At 49.2% G+C, this 13,218-nt stretch overlaps 1 protein-coding gene and 1 pseudogene across 2 annotated transcripts in view; both read left to right on the forward strand.

The window, feature by feature from the left end:
- Positions 1-7,351, forward strand: part of GRB2 (growth factor receptor bound protein 2) — a 71,320-nt gene extending 63,969 nt beyond the window's left edge. For both annotated transcript variants that reach the window (XM_060081967.1, XM_060081968.1), the window contains exons 4-6: positions 1,430-1,552; positions 4,318-4,486; positions 5,237-7,351. In XM_060081967.1, coding sequence (XP_059937950.1) covers positions 1,430-1,552; positions 4,318-4,486; positions 5,237-5,422 — 478 coding nt within the window. In that variant the 3' untranslated portion in view covers positions 5,423-7,351. The remainder of the gene's footprint in view (positions 1-1,429; positions 1,553-4,317; positions 4,487-5,236) is intronic.
- A 5,234-nt stretch (positions 7,352-12,585) lies between these two features.
- Positions 12,586-12,910, forward strand: LOC132478941 (ATP synthase subunit g, mitochondrial-like; annotated as a pseudogene).
- The last annotated feature ends 308 nt before the right edge of the window (positions 12,911-13,218 follow it).

Raw genomic sequence — 13,218 nt, forward strand, 5'->3', positions numbered from 1 at the left:
ATACTGCCACCATATCTGTATATTTGTGCACCATAAGGGAAGGTCCACAAACATACACATCTAACTGCCAACAGTTGCTGCCTCTGGGGAGTTTGAGGGAAGAGTCTTGCTTCTTATTTTTACTTCACGTACATCTAAGCTATTTTAATTTATGTTCATTACTTATACCTTAAAAAGGAAAGCAGAAAGGAAAATGCCTGCCTGGTAGGAAGATTTGGGGGGGCCTAAGAGGAAAGAATGTGACTGTTGAGGAACTTCTCGCCACCTCTCGGCCAAATGGCTACTGAGTGCACGGGCACTGTAATGTAAACCAGAGAGCACAGATGAAAACAGAAAGTACTTACGTGATCTCAACACTATGAGCTGTCCTTTCCTAGTGGGAGATAGTTCTGCTGTGTTACTACATGATTTCTCCTGTGTGGCCTTACTTCCAGGCCCACCTGGAAGTAAGTATATTTAATGCATGTTAGTTACCATGTACGAGTCTGATGAAGCAGGTAGGTCTTTATTAGTTACAAGTGGCATCGTTGCTTTTTAAAAATAATAACACAGTAAAGACAAGTTTGCAAAGAGAACCTTGTTTTCACAGTCATCTATCCTAATTAGTTGTGGCTTTCCTGTGAGAAGTGAGGTTCCTGTGACTTGAAGCTGTTTCAGAGATTTCTCCTCCTCTTCCTCCTGGTCAGCCCCAGCCCCACGTGCTCCTACCCTTTTCCACGAATTCACCCACTTTCTCTTGTGACCAAGGTCAATTAGCATTGGGAGCAGAAGAACCTGTAAGTTACTCCAAATGAAAAAGTGAATTTTGCAACTAGCTGCCTCTGCACAGAGTAAAGCATGGCATTCCTAATGGTTCCTGAAAACAGTGACAGCAGAGTGGCCTTGAGAGGAGGGCCAAGCACAGCTACCAGCAGAGGCTGCTCCCTCACAACCTGGACCTCTTCCCTTTGTGCTGTTACAAGAAGTGGCCCTGTCTCCAGCTTCTGGGCCTTCCAGCTTTCCTGCCCCCGTTTCTCTTCATCCCACTGTATAGCAAGGTTGCTGCCTTATCAAGTGGCTGCAGGAAGGGCCTGTCTTACCTTAAATGGTTCATCATGTGCTCAGATCGATAGGCCAGGGCTTTCCCTGCTGCCTTGCTGATGAGTCAGTTGGGGGCCCAGTGAGCTTTGGCCCAGGAGGCCCATTTTTAAGTGTCTTCCTCTATAGAAAGTGGCCCATGATTGTGTCTTTTGAGTCACTGGGGAATGGAGGAGACAGTTGAAGGGAGATGGTCCCCCTCTCAAGGCGTGATGGGGCATGTGGAGACAGGAGGGTAGAGAGGGAGGCCCTTCCTCCAGTGAGGAGTGTTCTGTTACTCACATTTCGGAGGCTGGATATCCCGTTTCTTTGTGGGGAAGCAGATGTTGACTGGCTTGCCTTCCTTCCTTAGGTGGTTTTTTGGCAAAATCCCCAGAGCCAAGGCAGAAGAAATGCTTAGCAAACAGCGGCACGATGGGGCCTTTCTTATCCGAGAGAGCGAGAGTGCTCCTGGGGATTTCTCCCTCTCTGTCAAGTAAGTATTTACTACTTTGATTGCCTGGAATCCTCTCTCCAGCTGATGGAAATTGTGAAGCCAGAGGCCAGATGTCTGGGTACACACACCAAAGGTGGCAAACTGGGAGAGGTTTAGCCTAAACAGTATTTTATAAATCAGAAAAATTTACATTAAAATCCTAATTTCTGGCTCCTCTTAAAAATGACCTCTAGCAGCACTGGATTTAGATTCCCGTGTGAAAACCATCTTTAGTTGCTGAGCAGCAGCTGAGCTTCAGAGAGCAAATACTTGCCCGTTTTCGCCAATCCCCACCACTCTGCAGTGCTCTCCACACACACGGCTCTTCCCTCATCCGGGCACCCCTGCCCTCTTTGGGATTCCTATAGCTCTGTAACAGCAGCTGATCACCAGGTCAGCTGATCACCAGGTTAGCTGCCTCGTGCACCTTGACTAGGTGTCTCGCTGAAATCTACCAGTGTCATACTAGGCCTCACACTGACTTAAAAGGTGACCACAGGGGTTTTGGGGTTTTTGCTTTCCCCAGTGGTAAATTTAAATGTGGAATGGAGCTGGTATGCAGGGAATGGGGAAGGCAGGGAGTTATACCACCTTGAGAATCATGGAGACTATAAATTGGAACTTTGAGGATCCTAAGCTAATCACTTCCCATCTGTGATGTAAGGATTTTGAATCAAATTGTCATTTTTCCATATGTGTTTTGACTCTGTCCGTTTCTAGTTAATATATTATCACAGGAAGCCCTCCCCTAGGAATCTTACAAATCACTTCATCGTTTGTGACAAAGATTAAAAACTCAGATCACTTTAGTATACATTTTAAATGAAGTCTATAAAACAATTTATTTGCCATTTACAAATAATATAAAGATTTTTCAGTTTCAAAAATCAGCTCAGTATCTTGTTTCATTTTAGGACCAAATGTGCAGTTAAAGTGTGGGTTTCTTTAATGTAGATTTAAATTTAAATTTTTTGTGTTTCTTTTCTCAGTGAAGATGTGGGAGGTGGTTTCAGGTGACATTTGCAGTATCTTTCAGATACGTTTCTAGTACAGTTAGGTTTTAGTCCCAACATGAAAAAAATCAAACTGGATCTAATAGTTTCCCTCTTTTAACAATGGCTTTTTTTTTTTTGAAACTTTCTTTTTGAGAGCAGGTTTAGGTTCACAGCAAAATTGAGTGGAAGGTACAGAGAGTTCCCGTGCACCCCTTACTCCCATATGCTTAGAAACAGTGGCTTTTTGATGTGCTTGATTAAACACCTGCAGACCTGGTGGGCTGAGAGCACCTTGAGGTGGAAGAGTCCTTATGCTTCTCATTAACTTGTGTTTCCGCCTCTGTTTTCCTTAACGTTTTATACTGACCTGAGTATAAATCGAACAGCGGAGGACAAGGAGTACAAGCAGTTAATCCTTGAATGATGGCCAAAAACCCCATGGTAGTTCGAGTTCGGTTGTCTGATGACCGTGCACTGGCTGCCTGCCCGCCCGCCCGTGCTGGTACACTGGCTGTCGGGAACCTCCCAGACCATTCCGTTTTATCAAATAAAACCTCTAAAGAGTTCATGTGTTTATTGCTTTAGAAATAAAATTTGAAACAGATGTCATAACCACCTCTAACAACACAAGCACCTGCACCAAGGAGGTTCAAGAGTGTGCAGTCTTGAGTTTCAAGGTGTTGAGTCTAATGGAAAAACTGCGGTAGTTAACAGCTCACCGTTAGGGACCCTGTACCCCTTTCAGAAGCCACCTGCGTTGCCCTGTGGGAGTGGGCTCCCATGGGCCCAGAAGTGCCATTTCAGTATGTCCTTCTTCCTCATAAAGCTTTCTTCCTCATCCACCGTTTTTCCCATGAAATAGTGCTGTTTCTAGGCACTTCGCACTTGTACTCAGTGGCTTCCTTAAAGCTCAGTGCTGCCACCTGCTGGGTTGGTGTTAAGAAGTATTTACGCTTTAGTACCAGCGATGGGAGGAGAGCCTCTTAGTCGTTCATTGAACAGATCTTCATAGAGCGTCTTCTGAGGGCTGGGCGCTGGTGTGGACCTCGAGGACTCGGCAGAGAGCGGGACAGGCAGGGCCTTGTTTGAGCTGATGTTCTAGGCAGACAGCACAACGGTGGTGGGCCATTCCCACTCAGCCAGGCTTATGCTGTTTTTCTGGGCCATTGTAAAGAGAGCATTTGCCTTTTTACCAGGTGGTAGAGAAGTCTTTTATGGGGGGTGACCCCTTATTTATTGTCCCAGCATGTTCTTTGCTTTTGAGATTCTTTCCCCATAAGTAGAACTAAAATCCCTGAGTAGAAAACATGACTTTAAACTCTTCCCAGTTACAGGAAAATTGTTGGAAGTTGTCCAGTCCCTCCTTTCCTCACCTTATTTCCTATCTTATCTTTTGTAGTCTTCAAATGTCACACAAGATTTCAGTTCTGTTTTTCATTTGGCACAGTGCAGGGCACATAGAGGCGTTCTGTAGGTTAGGACATTTCTTTTTATTTACAAATGTCTTCAGAATTAGACAAACTGACAGGCTTTCCCTGTCTGGCGAGGATTCTTCCTGCTGTCACTGGTAATTGTCATGCTAATGGAGGGTCTCAGGGTGCTCTCCAGCCAGGAAGTCAAGTTGTGCTACAGTCCCAGGCACCCAGCCTGTGAGGGGCATGGCCAGCACACAGGTTCTCCAGGACACCTCCTTGGTGGTCAGGTGGCCCCTGGGTAGCCGGGACAGAGCCCTCCGGCCTGTTCTCACGTGTATCCTCTGCCCCTCCCCAGGTTTGGAAACGATGTACAGCACTTCAAGGTGCTCCGAGACGGGGCTGGAAAGTATTTCCTCTGGGTGGTCAAGTTCAATTCTTTGAACGAGCTGGTAGATTATCACAGATCTACATCCGTCTCCAGAAACCAGCAGATATTTCTCCGGGACATAGAGCAGGTGCCACAGGTAAGCCTCGTAAGAGACATTGAGATCATTCTTAGCAATTAAGAACAGCTCCTCAGGCAAGCAGGCATTGTTTTAAAAGGTTACTTCTGGACCTTCTGTGTTCATTGTTAAGTCATGTTAAAGATTTGAAGTTTGAAACAAAAAATAGTTTGGCTTTTCCAGAGGCTGCTTCTCTGAAGCATTGTGTTGCTAGTTACCTTGTGTCTCTTGGAAGAAGGTCTTTAACACACCCTCAAATACTCTTTGCCTGGAAGTAAACTTTGAGGAAAATCATACTGTAAGGGAGTGAAGTCCACACTCATTCTTAAAATCCTTCTCACATGTAATGGTTAATACCACTTTATTTTATTCAAGCTTTTACCCATCTGACTGTATAAAACCTTAAGGATTTTCTAAGTGATAAAGTGATCGGAACTAAACCATTTTCACATCTGGGATTGTAAACAAAACCCCACTGGCTGTTTCCGAAGTTCTTTCCCCTTGAAGCAGTAGCTGCTGCTCTTTGCTTGATGCCGGGGTGTAACCCGCCACCACGGTGGGGACACCCTAGTGGTTTTGAGCACTGGTGAAGACTGCACGACACCCACCTCGAGGAAACTAAGAATTGGTGGGGAGGGGAGAAGTGAGGGGTTATTTCAGGAAATGTGAAAAGGCTGGCACACATCAGTTTCCCCATCACCGGTCTGCTTACGAGGGGCTGGCCACGATCAGGGATGCAATGTGTGTTTTCTCCCTGCCCCTCTTCTGCAGCAACCGACGTACGTCCAAGCCCTCTTTGACTTTGATCCCCAAGAGGATGGAGAGCTGGGATTCCGTCGGGGAGACTTTATCCACGTCATGGATAACTCAGACCCCAACTGGTGGAAGGGGGCTTGCCACGGGCAGACCGGCATGTTTCCACGCAATTACGTCACCCCCGTGAACCGGAACGTCTAAGAGTCAAGAGATTATTTAAAGAAAGCGAAAAATTTTAAACACGTACAAAAGAATTAAACCCATGAGCTGCCTCTATCAGCAGCCTGTGAGGGAGCTCAGAATACCCAGCTGGGTCACCTGGTGACCCTCTCACTTTGGTTGGAACTCGGGGGGGTGGGAGGGGGAGTTGGATATAACAATGCCAAAACTTACCTATAAATTAAGAAAAGAGTTTTTATTACAAATTTTCACCACTGCTCCTATTCCTCCTCCTTTGTCCTTTTTTTCATCCTGTTTCCTCTTCTGTCCATCAGTGCATGACATTTAATGCCACATATAGTCCTAGCTGATGCCAATAATAAAAGAAAAGAAACCACGTGGGCTCATACTTTCTCTATGCAAAATGTCTGTTTTAGTCGGGATGACAGAAAGAAGAACAGCCGCTTCTGTGTCCTGCGTTACATGCACACACACAGGAGCGGGCCAGGAGCGGGCGACCCTTGCCCTTTAGCTTCTGCCAGAGGAGGGAGGGCAAGTGGGAACCTGCCTGCCAGCCCCCAGCCCCCACCAGAATGTTGTGTCAGAGTTGGATGGGAGTGGGGGTGAGTGTGCCCCTCAGGGCTTCCTGCGAGCCAGGCCCCAAACCCGTGTCTCTCTTGCACACTGGTTTCCCTTTTGCAGACGGTGTTCCTGAGCATGTTGTTTGTCTTAGTGCCTTCTGCCTTATTTCAAGGGTTGCTTATGAGTGGTGGTTTTTATTTGTTTTGTTTTAAAAATAAGTTAAAGACAGCCAGTTTGTTTCCTACTCTGTGTAAATATTTTTTCCCTCGGGGGAGGGGAGGACAGGGTAGGGAAGAGCAGACAAGTGAGATGAGGGTGTGAGCGTCCTGCCTGTGCACAGCCGGAGTCTTTAAGGTTCAGCTTTAATATTTGTAGCCCCTGGAGGTTAAGGGAGCCGGAGCCCCAGGGCACAGTGGGATCGGGTTACAGCCCTCCCCGCATCTGACTGGATCTGGCTGAAAGGGGGGCCAGGGTCCTTGACCTTGCGGTCTCAGGTGTTGTCTGTCCCCTCTGTAGCCCCAGACACCCCCAGACACAAGTCTCTGGAGCCAGCAAGTTTCAAATGCAGGAAGGTTTAAACTGTATCAGGTTCTACCGTGTTCCTACACTGGGGTGGGGTGTGCGGGCAGGATGAGCGTTTTCCCTTCATTTTTCTTGCTCTGAAAGCTAGGGGTATCTGTTCAGGGCTTCCACCTTTTGTGTCCCCCACCTGAGCTGCCCAGGTGAGCTTCAGGCCACATTCAGGAAGCAGCTGGGTGGTTTTCCATGTCTCCATTCACAGCGGGCTGTGTTCATAGCTGCTCCACCCGACCCCCTGAAAAGGAAGTGTATCTGTGACGCAGTGACAGGTGGAAGGAAGATGGGAACGATAGGAAGGCTGAGTCCGTGGCGAAGCTCTTTCTGTCCGTCTCCTGGTGGCTTCTTGTCCCTTGCGGTAGTGCGCCTGTGGTCATCCTCTCCCCACCCTTCCCACAACAAAAACGGGGCCACTGGGAGTTGGTGGCGGCCTCTGGCTTCTGAAGTGGTCAGTCAGCGTCTCCCCTGGACTCTGGTAATGGAGCCGGACTCGGCCTGGAGCGGCCGGGGGCCCAGGAGGCACTACCTTCCCAGACAGAGCGTGTGCCTCTCATCACCCCTGTCCACTAGCTTCTCCTCTCCTCGCTGATGATACGAGGAATCTCTGGCATTCTGCACCTGGACCATTTGATTGTTTTATTTTGGAATTGGTGTATATCATGAAGCCTTGCAGAACTAAGTTGTGTGTGTATATATTTAAAAGAAAATCAGTGTTTAAATAAAAAGACCTGTGTACTTAATCCTTTAACTTTGCGGGTAGCATTTGGTAGGTAGTGATTAACTGTGAATAATAAACATACAATGAATTCTTCACTCTGTGTCTTTTCTTTTTTTCCCCTCGCCTTAAGGTAAAAACCTAAAGACACTGTCAGGGGATCAGGACACTTGTGTCCTTATTTCCAGCTCACCTCACTCCTTGGGGACCATGTGGGTCTCACTGGACCCCTGGAAGCGTGATGCCCACATCACTTGATCAGAACCCCTGTGAGCATGTTCCCAGTGCAGAGTCCCACACGCCAGCCCCCACCCTCAGACTGCGTTGAGGGCACCAGCAGCGGCGCCTGGTGTTTCTGACAGAAGCTACAGGCCGCGGTTTGAAAACTGGCGTAGTCTCAGTGCTTCGTAAGGACTAAGCACGGCTGGCTTGGTTCTCGTCCCCTCCTCCCACCTAAATAAATAAAGGCCAGAAGGACAGAATAAGCCATGTTGAAGGAGTCTCAATGTCCCGACTCGTTACAGCAAACTCATTGGCCCAGCGGGCTGCTTCGGGGTGACACTGGGCCTGTCACCACCCACAGCGCTGGCTACAGGAGGCCAAATAAGACTTGTTTAGAGAGAGAACAGAAAAGAAACCAAACCCAAGGAATTTCCACTTAACGTTCTTGATCCTGTTCTTACATAGAGCCCCAGCACGCTCCCTCGCTTGTGGCTGCCCTGCTTGGATGAGAGAGTCTCCACTTCTCCCCTTCTCTGCAGTGACCGCAAGAGAGAACTTGACCCAGCGCTGCCCTGCTGGAGGCCACTGGGCTCAGGGTCCACCCAGGCTGGCCGAGCAAAAGCCAGCAGAAGTTTCCAGAAGGGGCCATTGAAGTGAAAACTTGAAGCAGTGACTGTCAGCCTCCTTGAGGCTTTTTGCCCTGTTTTGACTCATGGCCTCAGAATAGCCTCAGAATTAATGGGAAAATGGCTGCTTTTGCACCACCAGTTTGGTCACAAGTTTCTCGGTGTCTTTGTCCCCCTCCAGCCCTGGGTCTGTCATTTCTGGCGGGGGAGGGCGTCTGGGTGTGAGCGCCTTTGGGGGGACTGCACCGTGGGATGTAGTGGGCCGGCTCGGCCGCCTTTGACGACTGAAAGCTCTCGTGGGTGAGTGGCCTTGCGACCTGCTCCCTGAGCTCCTCCCAGAGCAGCCGCCGACTGACGTTCTTCACACCTGGTGGCCTGGGAGATGATAACAGAAGCTCGTTGTCAAGGACAATGTGGAGGTGCGGTGGTGACAGCTCCTCCCCAGCGCCCTGAGGCAGTCTGCCGTGCTGGGGCTGCTGAGGTGACACATAGAAGGAGGAAGGGGTTGGGCACAGTGGTCTGCCTTTCCTCGACACTTGTCCCCTTGACCTGCTTACAGGGTGACCTTCAAGTCAGAACGTCTGGCTTTTCCAAAGTGCCTGGATAACTAGGAACAGTGAGCGAGGAATTGTATTTATGTGTGCGGGAAATAACTCCTAAGATGCTGGATTTACACATTATGCAAATTCTCCAGGTGGGATCTGAGAGACATAGAAAAATAGATCTGATCTGTTTTTCACAGAAGAGCAAGGAGAGGTTGCATACTCACGGAATGTGTGTTCCTTTGGAGACTTCTTACACTGGGACTCAGGGGTTATAGGCTCTTCCCTCCAACCAAGTCCCGAGGCAGGGGCCAGATGAAGCAGGGCCATGTAGCCACAGAAGGAGCTGGAAGTGGGCAGCCCTGGAGGGTTGGGATTTTTTTTTTTTTCAAGGATAGCTTTACTGAGATACAATTCACTATCATAAAGTCACCCATTTATGTATTTATTTGGCCACAACATGCAGCATGTGGGATCTTAGTTCCCAGACCAGGAATCGAACCTGTGCCCCCTGAGGTGGAAGCTCGGAGTCTTAACCACAGGACCGCCAGGGAAGTCCCACAAGTCACCCACTTAAAGTAGACCATTCAGCGGTGTTCAATATTCATAGATTATGTGATCAATTTTAGAACTTTTTCATCACCCCACAAAGAAACCATGTATCCATTGTCAGTTACTTGCCATCTTCCTCCAGCCCCTCCCAGCGCTTGGCCACCACTAGTCTACTTTCTGTCTCTATGGATTTGCCTATTCTGGACTTTTTGCATACAGAAGATCATAAAATACGTGGCCTTTTGTGGCAGGCTTCTTTCACTCAGCATCATGTTTCCAAGGCTCATCCATGGGGTGACACATACCAGAACGTCATTCCTTCTTACAGCCGAATAGCACTCCCTGGTATGGAGACACCCTGTCTTTTTTGTCCGTTTGTACAGTGATGAGCATTGGGGCTGTTTCCACTCTTTGGCTGCCATAAACGATGCTGCTGCAGACATTCACGTGCAAGGTCTTTTGAGGACACACCCTGGAGGGCTTGAAGCAGAGGGGCAGACACAGTCCTGTTTGGCTAGAAGAGTGGAGAAAGGGGGCCACGGAAGAGGCCCCCTGGTGAGCAGTTGCCCTGCCGAGCGAGGGGGGTGGCAGGGGGAGCAAAGAGAAGCTGGTTGATCTGAGTCATATGTAGGAGGCCCTGTTGGCAAGACATGGTTGTCAAGGAAAAGGAGGGGCAGAGATGACCCTCGGATCCTTCTTGAGCAGCAGGGACCCTGAGGTTGCTGTCGACTGAGACAGGGAGCCCTGGAGGAGGGCGAGCTGGCATGCGCTGGGGAGGGAGGGTGGACCAGTTGCCTTTGGTGTCTGTGGCAAACGTCTGGAGCAGCAGAATGTGTTCACCTGGAGCTCAGGAGACAAGTCTGAGCAGGGGATCAGGGCTGTGGGTGTGGAGGTGGTCCTGAAGCCCCTGCCCTGGGTGAGCCCTCACCCGCTCTCTGCAAAAGAGGGAAGACGGCAGAATTCGGGGCTGGGCCCTGGGGGCTGGACGAGGAAGCAGCAAAGGAGATGAGGAAGAGGCCAGAGTCGGGACAAACCACGGCTGCACAGCGCGGGGGCAGCTGGGTGTCCAGGAAACGGCCCCTGTGGCCATACTCCCCCAGGCCCCTCGACCTCCGCCCTGTCTCTCTCCCTGCAGATCCCGATTGTCCCCAGACTGCCCAGCACATCTTCCCTCTTCTGCTGGGAGACCTTCCCCCGCTGCCAGGTTGAGAGGACAAAGTGCATACTCCTGGCCTGTAGGTATGCTGCGAGGTCAGAGACAGAGTGAGCTTGGAGTCACGAGACCCAGGGCTTTATTCCAGGCTGTGTGGCCTTGTCAGGGCCCTTAACCTCTGATCCTTTCATTCATCTGTTTTCAAACAAGCCCATGTTGGGACTTACCTGGTGGCGCAGTGGTTAAGAATCCGCCCGCCAATGCATGGGACACAGGTTCGAGCCCTGGTCCGGGAAGATCCCACATGCCTCGAAGCAACTAAGCCCGTGTGCCACAACCACTGAGCCTGCGCTCTAGAGCCCTCGAGCCACAACTACGGAGCCCGTGAGCCACAACTACTGAAGCCCGCATGCCTAGAGCCCGTGCTCTGCAACAAGAAAACCACCGCAATGAGAAGCCTGCACACCGCAACGAAGAGTAGCCCCCGCTCTCCGCAACTGGAGAAAAGCCCGCGCACAGCAATGAAGACCCAATGCAGCCAAAAATAAATAAATTAAATTAAATAATTAAAAAAAAACAAGCCCATGTCACCAGGTTGGCCTGAGGATTCAGCGGGACTGCATCTGTAGATGTCTTACAAACTTCAGTGTGATGGAACCGGTACTGATTATGATCTTGGTGTTCAAGGCCTTTTACAGTCTGAGCCTGGTCCAATCCTCCAACTCTTTGGCCTCCAGCCCTTCTGAGGGTCCCTGGCTTTCACCAGCATCCACCGTTCTCTCTGATCTGAGGCCAATCTGCTCAATTTCCTGACCTGCTTCCCGTGAACGCTGGTTCCACCACAGTCTCCAAACTCCGAACACAGGACCACATCTTGACCCGTCCTGTGAGCCCACCCTCCTGCCTCCATCAAGCCCGGTGCCCTGCTTCCATGACCCGCTTGCCGGTGGTGGTCAATCTTATCTGCAGCCGGCAGCAGTGGAGCCACGGTGAGGACTCCAGACTCTGGGGTGGCCTTGGACGGATCGCTTTGAGAGTTAGTAACCAGGTCGGTAACCTTAAACAAATTACCTTTCTAAGCCTCCGGTCAAGAAACTGAGGTCGATAAACCATCTGAGGATTGCACAGGATAATGTGGGTTAATCAGTGCTATAGCTCCCACACCTGGTAATTTATTCGGAGTCCAGCCCACTCCTGGTCAGCCCTGTGCCTACCCACGGCTCTTGTTCTTGTTGAGGGCAAGGGAATACATCCGATATTTTCATTTTTTTAAAATTTAAATCTTTGATCCGTTTGAAGGCTGTCCTGGTGATCAGTGAGAGCTTGGATCCATCTCTCTTTGTTTCCAGATGGCTGCCCAGTTGCTCAGATAGTATTTATTAAAAGAGTCATTGTCAGGGACTTCCCTGGAGGTCCAGCGGTTAAGACTCAACGCCTCCACTGCAGTGGGCGTGGGTTCTATCCCTGTTCGGAAAATCCCGCATGCCATGCATGTGGTACAGCCAAACAAAAAAAAATTATCCATTGTCAGCTCTTAGATCTGAGAGGATGCATTTTGTACACTGAGTTTCGGTATGGTGGGGTCCTGTTTCTCCGCTTTACGTCCATGGGCCCGTGCTAGGCATGTGGGGCTGGTTCCTGAGACTTCACAGCAGGTTAGGACATCTGATGGGGCTGTTCCTCCCCCATCGCTCTCCCTTCTCGACTTGTCCTGGCTCTTCTTGCTTGTTTATGTTTTCAACGTAAACTTTAGAATCAGCTTGTCTAGTTCGAGAAAAAAAAAATGCCTCTGAGTGTTTTTATTTGGATAATGTTAGATTTATAAGCTACCTTCGGAAGTATTGGCATTTTTTAAATTAATTAATTTATTTATAAATTTTGGCTGCGTTGGGTCTTTGTTGCTGCACGCAGGCTTTTTCTAGTTGCAGCAAGCGGGGGCTACTCTTCATTGTGGTGCGCGGGCTTCTCACTGCAGTAGCTTCTTTTGTTGTGGAGCATGGGCTCTAGGCACGCGGCCTTCAGTAGTTGTGGCATGTGGGCTCAGTAGTTGTGGCTCGCGGGCTCTAGAGCGCAGGCTCAGTAGTTGTGGACTTTGTGCACTGTTGGTGGGAATATAAATTGGTGCAGCTGCTGTGGGAAACAGTACGTAGGTTCCTTAAGAAATTAAAAATAGCCTTCCTGGTGGTGACATTCAGCCGGCCGGCCAGTCAGGGCGATGGACTTTCCGTCCTAGAACCATGGCCCAGTTTGTCCATAACCTCGCAGAGAAGGTCCCGGCACTGGTCAATGCTGCTGTGGCTTTCTCAAAGCCTTGATTGGCCACATTTTGGCACTATGGTTGAGCTGCTCAAGGTTGAGCTGCTTCCTCCCAACCTTGCTGGGTTCCCTACAGCTATTCAGAGCTTGAAAAAAAATTGTCAGTAGTGCTCAAACTGGCAGCTTCCAACAGCTCACAGTTAAGGAAGCTCTGCTCAATGGTTTGGTGGCCACTGAGGTGTGTGGTGGTGGTTTTATGTTGGCAAGATCATAGACAAGCGTGTCATCGTTGGCTATGATGTTTGAAGACCAATCTTTAACATGTGATTATATCTGTTTTATTATTTGGGTGTTCTTGGACCTTGTGTGAGCAGACTGGTATTTGAATAAAATGAGACAGTGTGTCAAAAAAAACATTAAAAGTAGAACAACCCTATGATCCAGCCGTCCCACTTCAGGGTATTTATTCAAAATAGCTGAAATCAGGATCTCGAAGAGATATTAACATTCCTATGTCTACTGCAGCACTATTCACAATAGCCAAGATGTACAAACAACCCACATGTCCATCAACAGATGAATGGGTAAAGAAGACAGGATACACAAACACACAC

Source organism: Mesoplodon densirostris, chromosome 18 (genome assembly GCF_025265405.1).
Source record: "Mesoplodon densirostris isolate mMesDen1 chromosome 18, mMesDen1 primary haplotype, whole genome shotgun sequence".
Taxonomy (NCBI): domain Eukaryota; kingdom Metazoa; phylum Chordata; class Mammalia; order Artiodactyla; family Ziphiidae; genus Mesoplodon; species Mesoplodon densirostris.